Here is a 13069-nt window from a genome sequence, read left to right on the forward strand (position 1 = left end):
AAAAAGGATAGATGCTCCATGGGACCTGAGATTTATGCAAGACGATCACCTACATTTGAATTTTAGACCGGTTGCTGGAAACTTGTCTGTTTTCTACTACTTGAGGATAACAATGGGAAAAACTCAGCAAACCTTTCTGAAACATTGGTGGACTACTTTGTTTTCAGTTCTTTGGCATGGAAAACAGAAGTTGTGCTTTCTGGGTTTATTTAAATGGAAGGCAATGTATTCATGCTGTTCTGTTTATACAGATTGAAAAGATGCTTTTATGTTAGTGGAGTGTTTTCCAAATACTTGTTTGGGAGAAGGGATAGGGGGAGAGAGAGCGCATGTATGGATGACTGTGCTTGTTTAGGCATGGAAAAATACTAGAGTTGAGTTCCTGTAAGCAGCGTTTTGCTGCAAACCTCAAGAGAAGGTAGGGCTCTGACAGTACTTCTGGTCAGAAAGAAGTACAGCAGAGGTTACATAAAGACTTCTTTGTATTCCAGGTACAGATGTTTGTTTTCTAAGATTATGCCTCATGCGTAGCAATGTCTTAAAATTGTGCTCAGTGGATGTTAAACCAAACAGGTTTTTCATTCATTGCCTTTTCTGTTTAATTAGCTTAATAGGTGTATAAACAAGACAGCTGGAGTTTCTTTTGTTAAACAAGATACTGACTGATTGACATTGCCTAGCTTTGCCTTGCTTGCTCAGGTATTGAAATGAGTTTTGCTGTATAGTGAATGAATTTGACTTTGTCATTTACATTTTTCATAAAATGGATAGTTTAGGTATAATTCATCATTTCTAAGTATCTGTACATTGCCACAGAAGTTGAGTTTTATTTGATGGTTAGCTTTTCCAATTGAACTTGCATCAATTTTACATCCTGGTAAGGACAAAACATTAATAGAAACTTATTTTTAAGAAAGTGGAAGAAAGAATTTCTGCTTTCAAGAAGTAATTTGAATTTTTTCCCGCATGCAAAAATATGTGAGAGCTGTGCAGGCAACGCTTGAGGTTAGATCATCTCTGCTAAACAGATGAGATGAACCTCGTGCTTTTACCAGTGGCTAGGAGCAGTGGGAATGGATATTTTGCAACACATCCTCCAGAGAGGCATAAAAGATTATTTTGCTTAGAAGGAGGAGCCAGCATCAGGAGTTTGTACCAAACATAACAGCAACCCCAAAACAGTATGGGGCATGTCATCTGTAGGTCTGAATGACTCCCAGTGGGCAGGCAGAAGATGCTAGATGGACTTTACTATGCATAACAGAAATGTCTAGAAAGACTGCAGAAAATAGAGGATCAAAATGCATGGCAGATTAAATGTAATCTAATATATTGAAACATCTTGAATAGTTTGGCCCATACGTGCAGTAAGTCTGGGCAGAGTTGATGGTAGTGGAATGGGGATTAATTGGGGGTTGATAGTTGAGGATTGAGAGCACATAGAGCAAGGGTCTGACTGCACGTAGCATTAACAGTAGAAACCAGCGTAAAGGTGAAGTATGTAGGTTAATGCATAGTTTCAGAGGACAGTTTGGTTTTTTTTTTTTTTCCTTGGAGAAAGGGGGAAGGAGCAGGGATGGTGTAAAGAAGTGGAGTTGCTGAAGATTAGTGGGCTTTGAGCACTGGAATGGGGAACCTCTACTGTGTTTTTGCATAAGCACATGTTTCTAGTTAGTACAGCTTATATGTTTTAACTCCTTCTACAACCAAATCTTGCCATCTGTACTGAATATTTATTGAGGATCTATTTTTCTTCTCAGTTTAAGTTTTATAGCTCACTCATTTCAAATAGATATATGTGGAGTCTGAGATTCTGGGTGTTTTGTTTGGTTGGTTTGGTTTTTCAAAATGGGCAAAATCAGACAGTGTTCGTGAATCTTTTCCCCTGTAATTTTAAACCTCTCCCCCTTGCCCCTATGGTAATTCAGTCAAAAGTAGTTCCACCATGAAAAATACTCTTTTCTTGCTGACAAGAAGCCTGTGCTAGATGTGGTGGTAAAAGAACTCCCTGAAAACTGAGGATATGAAGGGAAACTTACCCAGCCCTGCATACGACAGCTATGCTGTGTTTGTGTTTTCAGTCCAATGTTTCTGTCTCCTTTTTTTCATATGCGCCCCCTCTCCCCTGCCCTTGATTTTCTGTGCATATCGTTTTCTCATGGACTTTTTGCTCCTTCTGTCCATTTCTGCTGAAGCCCTAAAATGCATTCAAGGGCTTTCATGAACTTTTAGTTAATTTCAGTCCTGTTCTGGTTACAGTTCCCAAGCGTGCTGCTCTTCCTTCTGCTCAAGTAGAACCTACTCTAGATTCATTGATACCGGGCAGTGGTTATGGTGCAGTGATTGAGCAAAATCTCATCAGAGTTATTCAACAAATGTAGAAAATGTGAGAATTTAAGAAGTTTTAAAATACTTTTCTTGGGGAATTCCTAGTTTATGTAAATAGTCTTATTGAAGGGAGATATCTACTGCATTTCAATGCAGTCCATAGTTGCATGAGGAGGGGCTTGTAAGACCTAATATGTAGTAGCAACAGTAAAATAAGTAAGTAAGTAAGTGTTGGGACATACTATAAAAATGCCAAACTTTTTTTCCGATATCGGGTAAACGCATAAAAGTGACAGAGAGGAGAGAATGTTCAAATTAGAATGGAATTTATTTAATACTGTAGCTTATTTCTTTTTTCTCATTCCCCAGGCCTCTAAAATATCAAAGTTTTATTGCGATATTGAGCATGTCCTATTTTAACTGCTAGTTTTTTGAAACTTAAATTACTAGGTACACGGTATAAATAAAAAATAACTTCAAAAACCCACCCCACACTTTAAAATTTATTTCTTAAAGTATCCAGCAATTGCTTTTTTGTGTCTGAACAAATCTACAACCTTTGTTACTCCCATGCATTTCTGACTATGTACTAAGGCAGAAAAGTGATGCTGAAATACACCAAAATTTTGTGTGTCATTGCATTTCCTCCTCCTCCTTACCAAAATCATGGTAGATGAGCAGCAGTATCATTCTGCGTTACATGTGCTGTGTTTCGTCAGAGTTGGAACTGCTGCCACGAGCTGTATAGAACAAGAAAACTGTAATGGTCTCCTCCCCTCCCCAGCCAAACAGTCTGGAAGACACAAAAATAAATCAGCAGCAGATTTATACAAATAGAAAATGCTTTGGACAGTAATCTTCTACTTTAGTCTTCCTATTGGCCAGTGTGAACGTCCAATGTACAAATATTCCTTTTAATATCTTGCTTCTCTCCTCTGCATCTTTATGGTGGTCACGCTTACTCAGAGAGGAAAATTGCATAATCCAGGAAGAGTCTTGGATGGTCCAACTCCTTGTTAGTGATCATGGTGGAAATGATTCTCCTTTTCCATGAGGAGAAACGCTGCAGTTTCCTCTATGCCACTGCCTCTCGTCACAAAGCAGCTGTGGTATTTCCTACCATCTCTTCTTGTCTTTTCCATCTCAGGACTTAAGGCTGCTTGCCAGAATTGACTGATTCTGAGCAGGGATGTCTTACTCAAGTGCTTGCTTAGGAGTGTGAAGCTGTTTTTTCATGGTCATCTGTAGTAAAAGCTGCTTTTTTATTAATGGTGGACATTGTCCATAATCCTCTACACCATTTGAATCACCAGGAATTTAGCTTCCCAGGTGGTCTTCTGTGAAAGGGTGTGCAGGAAGGAATTTAGTAGTTGTTGTTACAGAGCCACTCATACTAAATAAGTAGTAGTGACTTATATTTTCTCATTGAGTGACAGGCATCACTTCTGTCTGTAGATTCTTACTTGCCTCAATCCCTGAGTATAATTTTTTGGTATAAATGCTTCCCCCAGTGAGAAACCCTTTATGAGAAGAAGGTTGTGTAGGTGGTAACAATTAGTCCATGTGGAACAGTGGCCCTTTGCCCATGCATTTGTATCTTTAGAAATGAGTGGTGAAGGTTATAGAGAGAAGTTATTACTAAGTCTGCTCAAGTGCTCCGCAGTGAATCTTAAGCTTTTCAGTTCAAGAGAAAATGGCTTCCCCTCCTCTTGTTTTTACAGAACCCTGTTGTCATTCAGAAGTAGGTTTGAGGATCCTGTCTCTTTTCTTCCTTCTTGTTCCAGTCATCATTGTCACTAGCTGATGTAAAAAAATGCCCTTAAACTAACCTTCTCCAAAAGAAATTTTGTGAACGTCTGTCATTTGGGCATACTGAAATCTCTGCTTGGATAGTTAGCTTCCTCTAAGACTTGCTTTTCAGCATATAAATTGATGAATTCTAGCAGGATCTGCAGTAATTTATATTACTTTGTACATGACAGCACAGAGATCCCTGGTGTTCCTCGAGTCTGGATTTTGAATTTTTTGTCTTTATGTATAGTGACTAGATTTGTGTTATTCCCTCATTCAAAAATCAATTAGAATAATTCTGTCCTTCTTCTAAGGAGTGTTATATCCCATTGGTGTGGCTTGTATCCTCTGGCGTGGTGCATGGGAACCATGCTAACGTGCTGTGGAGCCCCCAGCAGAGTCACGCAATTTGCAGGAGCTGGTTGCACTTTTCAGCTGACAACACTGTAGAAATCTCCACAGAGATACAAAGAAAGTATATTAGCCTTTACTATTTGAATAAAATTCATCACAGTTATGAGTTGGTCTTGGATTGTTGTATTATCCCCTTTAGTGTCTTACTCCCATTTCTGCTACTTTCTTACAGCAGAACACATGTTACTCATTAGTAGCATGGATGATATGGGAAACAAGAATGTTGAAATTGTATTGAATATGATCCAGATGTTAGTATCAAACAAGGTTGGGTCTGCATTAAGATTTCCTTTAAAATATTCTTATTAATTGGAAGTGGAAAATAATTCAATACTAAACGATTCTCTAGAATTTTAAATTGACTAAACATTTGCCATCGTAAAACACATATGTAATAAGCTGTTCTTATAAAACTGCCTAACCTGCTTTCCATCTTCAAAAGGCTTTGCAGGCATTAAGCAACTAAAATTTGACTGTGGTAAGAGCCAGGATTTGCTAACAAGGTTAAATGGATACATGCTCCAAAGTTAAACAAAAGCCCAAGGATGGCTGTGCGTGCACACTTATATTCTCAGCAGAGAAGGGACTAAAGGCTTGTAGCTGCACTAGGATTTAGAAACTGGAAGATACTTTTGACTCTTTAAGTGCCAGTTTGATGGGGATGAGATGCAAGAGAGGATCTGTATGTGTTTGGAGCTGATGAGGCAATATTGATGCGTTAATTGGATGAACTGGCCCTTAAGCAGCGATGATAGTGAATTTTGGCAGGATGTCGGTGTCGCTGGTGTAGGTGAGGTCGGCAGGAACGGGGGGTGGGGATGGAGCGGGAAGCTGGCAGAGCCTGATCCTGGTGTTTGTGCAGGGCAGAGCAGCAGAACAGTAAAGCCCAGGCAGGATGAGGCTGCGGTCTCATATTGGCTTTCAAATACAAGCAGGCGGTGTGGAGGTGATTAACAATCAGATTAGTAGTGTCATAGAAGGGGCTTTCTGTTTGTTTTTTTCAGAGGGGTAAGTATGCATCTTGTAGGATTTAAACTACCTCGGGGAAGTAACTAGCTTTCCAGTCAGAGGAAGGCGGCAGGAAGGAAGGAAGATAAGCAGGAGGGGCCTGCGAGGGAGCCACGAAGAGCGAGAGCAGCTGATTTGGGAAGAGGAGAGCTCTTGCTGCTCCCGCTGGAGTGACAGTGCCTCAGAGTGGCACCTACCTGTCTTCGACTGGGACAGATCTGCAGGTGCAGTAGGAAGTGCTGGAAAGAAATGCTGTTAATGAATGTTTAGCGAATAGCTCAGGCAGCACTGAGGTATGTGCAGCGTAAGAATAGACTAATATACAGCATAAATGGAGAGAAGGTGGCAGAAAGAACTGTCTTGTGCCATGTATAGGCTGAGCATCAGTGGACTTTGTGATCTAGAAGTAAGTTTTCCTTTTGCTTGGCACTACCTCCAGGCATGCAAGCATATACTGGGCACGGCACTACACCCAGTTTAGTGGTCAGGCAAAGACGTGAATTTCAGCGCATGAAGATTGCTGTTTGGTACTGCCAGCACATTCAGGAGAAGTAATGTTCATGAGAGTCTTGAGTTCCTAGGAAGGGTAGTATGCGCCGGGGACATAGCTACACAGGCACCTATGCGAAACTTGGCAAAAATGCAACATCTGGAGTAGCCTCTCTGTTATTTACCCCACCATCGTTCCTTGTATGTGGGCAGTCTTAATTTGGTGGAGCCAGCCTCTAGTAGGTACTCTGATCTTTGGTTCAAATTTCAAGGGCTTTGTCTTGGTCACTCATGAGGCTGGTCTGAAAGCAACTCTACCAAATGCAGTAACTCCTCCAAAACATCGGTTTCTTATGCTGAGCAGCTTAGAGCAACTCTGTGCACCCCTTCCTTCAAAACAGAGCTGACAGAAGTGGCGTGCCCCAGGCTGGCGGGGTACAAGCCAGCACGCGTCTAGATGCCACGCAGCTGTACTGGTGTAAGAGTGGGCCTACGCCAGTAAGCCCTGCTTAAGAAGCCCTGCTCAAGACTGGCGCAGCCCCGTGGGCTCACTGCCATCAGAGTGATGGGGTTTCTGCAGGAGACCTGGCCTGTGTCCAGCCGGGACAGAGCGCAGGCACAGCGGGCATGCCTCAGTCTGCCCTTCGCTGTGCAGATAAGCTCAGCTGCACATGGTTATCCAGTATGCAAACTTCTGCTCCCTCTGGGAGTATTTCCATCTTTGACGTTGAGCTGAACAGAGGGCCTTCAAAGAAGGGCTTTCTTAATGTGCACTTGAGGTGCTGGCGAGGGAGGCAGTTACAGACAGCTTGAATGTACCAGTCACTATCTTCTTCATGTGGATGAGTCCTTGTGAGGGGAAAATCCAGACGTCTTCTCCTCTAATGTAGCAAATTTGTACAGAATAAAGACCAGATGAAGGCTGGAGGGGAGGATTGGTGGATGTATTGCATGGAAATAGGTGTTCACAAGGGAATCCATCTGCTGAGAGGGAGGTATTAGCTCTTTCCCCTGAACCCAGGCTAAGGAAAGCACACGTTTTTGTCAGCTACTCCACTTCTGTATTGTTCCGAGTCTTGCACCTTGTTCTTTGTGTGTGTGTTGTGGTAGAAGCATCTTAACAAATGTCAATTCCATTCTGGTCTGCAAGAAACAATTCAGTGAACAAGCGCTTCTTGGCTCTCAGTTTGTTCCCCAGCCCAAGAAATGCTTGTGGAGTTTAGAAATGCTTTTTGTGCAGGTTGTGTAATGCGGTCTGCTGCAGGACTTACTCATCAGTGGTTGTGCTAATTGATTAGTAGTAGGTTCTGTGATCTGGACTTGTACATCAGGAAAATGAGGCCTCTCTGCTGGTTGTGTTATTGTTACAAATCCTAAATATTTCTTCAACCGTTACAAAGGGCAACTTTTTCATAGGTTTTTGTTGGGCGTGTTTTTTGAGTATCAATGTTTGGACTGGTTCCATTTTGTATGCATATTCTTAAAAAGGAATGAAAAAAAACCCCAAATAAACCCCAAATCCTCCAAGCTGGTGGTCAGTACTACTATCAAGCTCCTCATACAGAGAGAAGAAAGTTTGTTTATCCTCTGTACCCCAAGCACAGGCATGTGTAATTTATGCCTTGAGCATTGCCTTTAAGAAATACTCCCGTTCAGTGGGAGCTGGCAGGATATGTACTATGCTCCAGTGGGTTTCAGGAACGGCACCTTTGGCAGGACAAGGCACTCATGGCCCGAGGCACTGCGGAAATCTCCCTGTGCTCAGGGGCTTTGCTTTTTCCAGATAAAGTCTGTTTTAAGATGGACTCTCTGACTCCCAAATGGCCAGCTGCTAACTGTATCTTGAGTGAACTTTTTAACCAGCAAAGTGTAGGTCAGTGTTAATATAATTAAACATATGTGTACACCAATGTCAAATGATCTCTAGTGCTAAAATAGCTGGATGTAGACTTCACAAAACCAGGCAGAGCTCTGCCATTTGATCAGTTGAGGATTTTCTTTCATTTTGAACTTATTTCGAAAGAAGCATTTTACTTCAATTGCAGATGTACATTATCTAGAAAAAAAAAATCATAATCATGCCTCTAGCTTGTATTCTCTTTTATGCCTTGCAGCCTCTGAACTGACTGGTTCATGTGAGTCTCATTCTTATCTGAGTGGCTTTGGTGCAAATTAGGGGTTAAGTCAATTAGGTTCTCCTGTGACCTTCTGAATCAAAAACATGCTGTATCTGTTACTGTCAGGGGTGGGTTTGAGCCATTTTTGAAAAGCAGGGCTGCTTTTCATAAATATTTGTCTTGCTTTAGTTTCCTGAGATATAGTTTAAATGTAAACTGCTCCGTATGTTTCGGCTTTTTTGCTATCTTTCTATATCACATCACACTGTCTCACGTCCTATATAAGAGTATGGCACTACATCATGCTGTGGTGATTATTTGAAAGGGCGTACACTCTGTTTTGGACTAGATATCTGTTATCAGTGTAGATAATTGCTGTCAGACACAAAATAGACTTAGTAAACAAACATTTCATTTTATCATGTGACAGTTGCCTGCTGTTTTGTACAATGTATTTGAACAACGTTCGCTATAAATCACCACTACTTCAAAAGCAACAAATCCAACTCACCCAAATCCTTCCTGATGTAATTACCTTTATACTAGAGATTAACTTTTCATTGTTTTATATACATGATAGCATTTTTCAATGTTTGGAGATAACAGTGTTTGACAGAAACAAATAATTCACATCTAAGACAAACCAATTCCTCCTACCACTATCACTGCTTTGTTTTTTCTCCTTTGGGTTTTTTTTTTTTTGGCTTTTTTTCCTCTTTTATCCCTGGTTTCCTCCCTGGTAAAGACAAGACTACCTTCAATTTTGGAATTCATACTTTAAATTTAGACTTTCAGAGAGAAATGAACCAAGGAGTTAGCATATTCAGGAGAACTTAAAAGGGCAATGGAAATAAATGTCTTCATTTGATCGACAATGAACATGAAACCTCTGCTTGTGTTCCTGTCGGTTTTGTGACCAAAAGGATGATCATTATTTGGCAGGTGCAATCTATGTATTGCTTTTTTTCTCCAAATGATGTGCATCTGTGTCTTCCTCTGCAGGTCCTGTGCCTAGGAGTGAGTGTGTCTTATTGCCTGTTAACAATTCGCACCCAGTCCATGCCTTATTGGAGAGTTTTACAGTCTTATCTGGCTGTGCAAGCCGAGGCACAACAGGCCTGCCTCAAGAGGTGCACGTCCTCAATCTCAGAAATCCCGAGGAGGGTCTTGGCCATCATGAAAGAGAGGTAAAGGGGAAATTACTTTTCATCCAAAACCCTGGCTACAAGTGTGTCTGCAAATGGGATCGTTCTACATTAATTTGCTGAGTAAAGTTATTTCTGAATTGTGACCAGAAAGACTACAAAGAAGCATGCGCAATTTGCATGGATACTGTCCATCTATGCTTTGCATGTCATATTAGTAAACCACTTCCATACCCAGCCACTCTCTCCACCACCTTTCACAACCATGAAGAATACTTAAAAAAGGTGGCGGGGTGGGCGAAGGAAATAAGAAACAGATTTAGATCTACAACAGGCCTTTACAGAATTGGCTGTCTTCAAAAGCAGATCATTTACCTAAATGTGTTGTAAATTAACATGAATACCTTTGGATCCCTGCCATGACCACTATAAACAAATATTTAAGTTCAGATTCTTTTACCCCTGTAATACATCCTTAATGCTTCATTGAGGGGGGACTGCTGTACAGAAAGCAAGTGTTGCTGACTATGGTAGTGCTTAAATACAGTCCAATTACTTATTTATGTATGTTGCACTGGGAGAGGCATTGGCAAGGACTTTAGCTGCTCTGAAAGCAACAGCACAAGAAGAAAATTTTTGATGTTAAGTTGTGCAGTCCTGTTGTTTACTCTCAAAACACATCAAAACAGAGTGCAGAAGTGAAAAGAAAACATTGCATGCCATGACGGCTGAGCTTCATAGTTCGTGTTCTTACAGTATTTTGCACACAAATCCTTAGTACTGTGTCTTGTGAGAGCAACATGCATGTACACAATTAGCAGAATTTGTAATGAGAGAACAAAGATGATGATCTAGCAGGCGGAAGCTTAGAAAAAGAGGGTCTAAATCTGTGCTGAAAGAACTTTTAAGTGGAGTCTTTTATGGTGATTTAAATAAAGGCAGATACTCTTGGCCATAATCAAAGTCTTTCCACTGACTTCAATAGCAGCCTTGTTGGGTTTGTGGTATGTTCAGCTCAATGTGTATTGTATGCATCCATGAGACTTCAGCTTTTGTATTCATTTTCTGTATATACGCTGTCTGAAATGTCTAGTGTATGATGAAAAAGTTATTTACTATTTTTTCAGTAGACATCTCATTGGCTGCTCTTAATCAAAAATGTCAGGTCATCTTCAGTGCAGTTGTCACGAAATGCACAGAGAAATTACACATTTTTGGGGGAGGGGGAGGGCTGGTAATGAGGAACAGAGATTTTTATATTTGTTTTGGTTTGGGTTTTTTGTTTTTTAAAGCCTTTCTTAGTTTGCTAGACACTGAGTTATCAGCCTGATGAGTGCACTGTGAATGCCTGAAAAAAGTGTAGGTACGATCAGTTCTCTGGGCATGACAACTAAATTGTAGTTGGAATCTCTCTCTCTTTTTTTTTTTTTTTTTTTTTTTGTAACATAGTTTCTTATGAAAACTAAACAGCCTTATATGATTCTGCTATAAATTTGTCAGTGCCTCTTTCATTACCCGGGAACCTTTAAATCCATTGGCAAGTCATAGACAAATTTGGTATGAGAGGTAGATCTCACAAGGTAATCCCAAATTTTGTTGAAAATGGGTAGAAGAGTGCCCTTGCTGTGGGGACGTGGTATAGTGGAAACTTGCAACTGCTTAGTTATTAAAAGGTGCCTGGGGATGGGATGAAGCAGGCTACAGCTGGAGCTTGTACCTCCCGAGAGACCAGAATGAATCAACTGCAAAGCGCACATTTGCATAAAACCAAATTTCCCTCTGGTTCGATGCTCCTAGCACTACTTGCATAACAGTGCAGTTTCTGCAGTTGTGTGCACACACAACGTGAGCTAGAGTCATGCATGCACAAGGTTGCAGGCTGTGCCACTGCTGTCTAATTGTCTTGACAGAACGATAGAAGATTTAAATATTTGGCTTTGAATAAAAATAGTTGCTGTCTAGCAGAAAGAGGCTGCTTGTGCCTCCTCTAATGTGCTTATGGTAAGAAAACGGTTTGCCCCAAGCTGTCTTTTCCGTGTACTTCTGTGGTATACAAAAGCGTAGGGCACAGAATATATTTCACAATTTGTAGCCCTTAGCCTCCTTCTTCCATCTCCCAACCAGTTTCCAGTCACAGCCCTTGGAGATGGCCGCTCTAAAAATGCACAGGAAGCTGGAGCAAGGCTTGCTGGCGACAGTGTTGAGCAAAAGAGTGTAAACAACTTGGAAAGATCAGATTTTACTTATAGGATCAGACTCGGAAAACAGAGCAAATGTTATCTTTTCCATTATTGTAAAAAACAACTCCAAGTGGCCTTTTGTCTTAAAGTAGAATGTACCCATCACCTCAAGTTACATTAGTTTGATTTACCAGCTGAGGTATTTCCTGTTGCCTGCAAATGCTGATAGCAAAGGTAGAGATCTGTTTGTCATGTAGCATTTCCAGTATACTCCAGAATAAAACCAGTATTTTTGTCTGACAGTACATTAGTTGGATTCAGCAGCATCAAAAGCATGTTTTAAAATAAGTTACGCATTCATTCGGAGGTTGCCTGAAGTTCTGATAACACAGAATGCAAGATCTGAAAATCTTTAAGTGAAGGCTTGCTTTGGGGGAGGAGGTCAGGTTTTGTTTTGTTTTCAACCTGCCCTGTGCTAGATGCTGCTAAATTACACATTCCTTACTTGCTGGGAGGAGTGTAGACTTCCCCCAGCAAATGCCTTGGAGGGCTCATGCATTAAACATACTCATGCAGTTATCCTGGTTCTCATAAATATGCAACATACATGTATGCATTAGTTTAACTCACTTTGACACTTGTGTAGAATATACAGACAACAAGTGTTCGCAAATTTAAACATAGCGGGGGGGGGCACGGCAGGGGCATGTGTTCCTCCTGTAACACATGCAGGCTGTTGTAAAGATTAGTAAAGTTCAGGTGCTTTTTCTTCCCTGTAAACTGGAAAAGAAAAAAAAAGGTGGGCTGGAAATGTATGGGATTATGTATTCTGAACAAACTTTGCAAAACTAAGTCAGTAACTTAGCGCTTTCCTGTTCAGGCTGAAATCTGGTAAATATAAGGTCATATTGTGAAATGCTGTAATCATATCTGTGATTTTCAAGGAATTTGTATTTACTTCGTTAATCCCTGTTGGGGTGACATCTCGTGTTGAGACTGTGAAGACCCTTTCTTCAAGTAAGAACAAAAGTTCCAATCTTTTTCAAGTATTTCTTAGAAATGTCTTTTATCACAATTCATATTGGCCATGCTTTATCATAGGAAATAGAATACGGGTGCATGTAATAGTCACGAGTGTTTATATTGAACTTGGCATGAAAAATGCAAGCCTTTTTTGTTTGTTTTATTTGATCAAATATTCCTGGGGAAGTGAGTGAATGTGTGCTTTTCTGTACTGATCTGGGTCTCAGCTGAAAGCCAGGAACTACTGAACTCTTACAATAAATTTTTCTTCAGTTTTGGGTATCTTCACTGCTTCAGTTTCCCAGTTTTTAGAAAGGAGATAGTTGTTTTCTCATGGAGCTGCTTGTTCTGTTAACAGAAAGAATTGTTGTTTGTGGGGGCACTTGGAAACTCTAGAGATTTGCACCAGAAAAATGTGTATACAAAAATGTAAAAAATATTTTAAGATGAAAGTCACTCCTTAGGTATATTATCAAGTCCTAAATTAACGGAGGATTCTTTTATTATAGCTGTCAGATGAATTTCCCTGAGCTGCTTCAGGCATACAGCCACAATTGAAATAAAGGGGGAGCAG

General features: G+C 40.6%; 1 protein-coding gene across 4 annotated transcripts in view; it reads left to right on the top strand.

Moving 5' to 3' along the window:
* The window catches only part of TGFBR3 (transforming growth factor beta receptor 3), a 125326-nt gene that overhangs the window by 42264 nt on the left and 69993 nt on the right, over positions 1 to 13069 (top strand). For all 4 annotated transcript variants that reach the window (XM_052801294.1, XM_052801293.1, XM_052801291.1 and 1 more), the window contains exon 3: positions 9150 to 9334. In XM_052801294.1, coding sequence (XP_052657254.1) covers positions 9150 to 9334 — 185 coding nt within the window. The remainder of the gene's footprint in view (positions 1 to 9149; positions 9335 to 13069) is intronic.

The sequence above is a fragment of the Harpia harpyja genome, chromosome 11 (assembly GCF_026419915.1).
Source record: "Harpia harpyja isolate bHarHar1 chromosome 11, bHarHar1 primary haplotype, whole genome shotgun sequence".
Lineage (NCBI taxonomy): Eukaryota > Metazoa > Chordata > Aves > Accipitriformes > Accipitridae > Harpia > Harpia harpyja.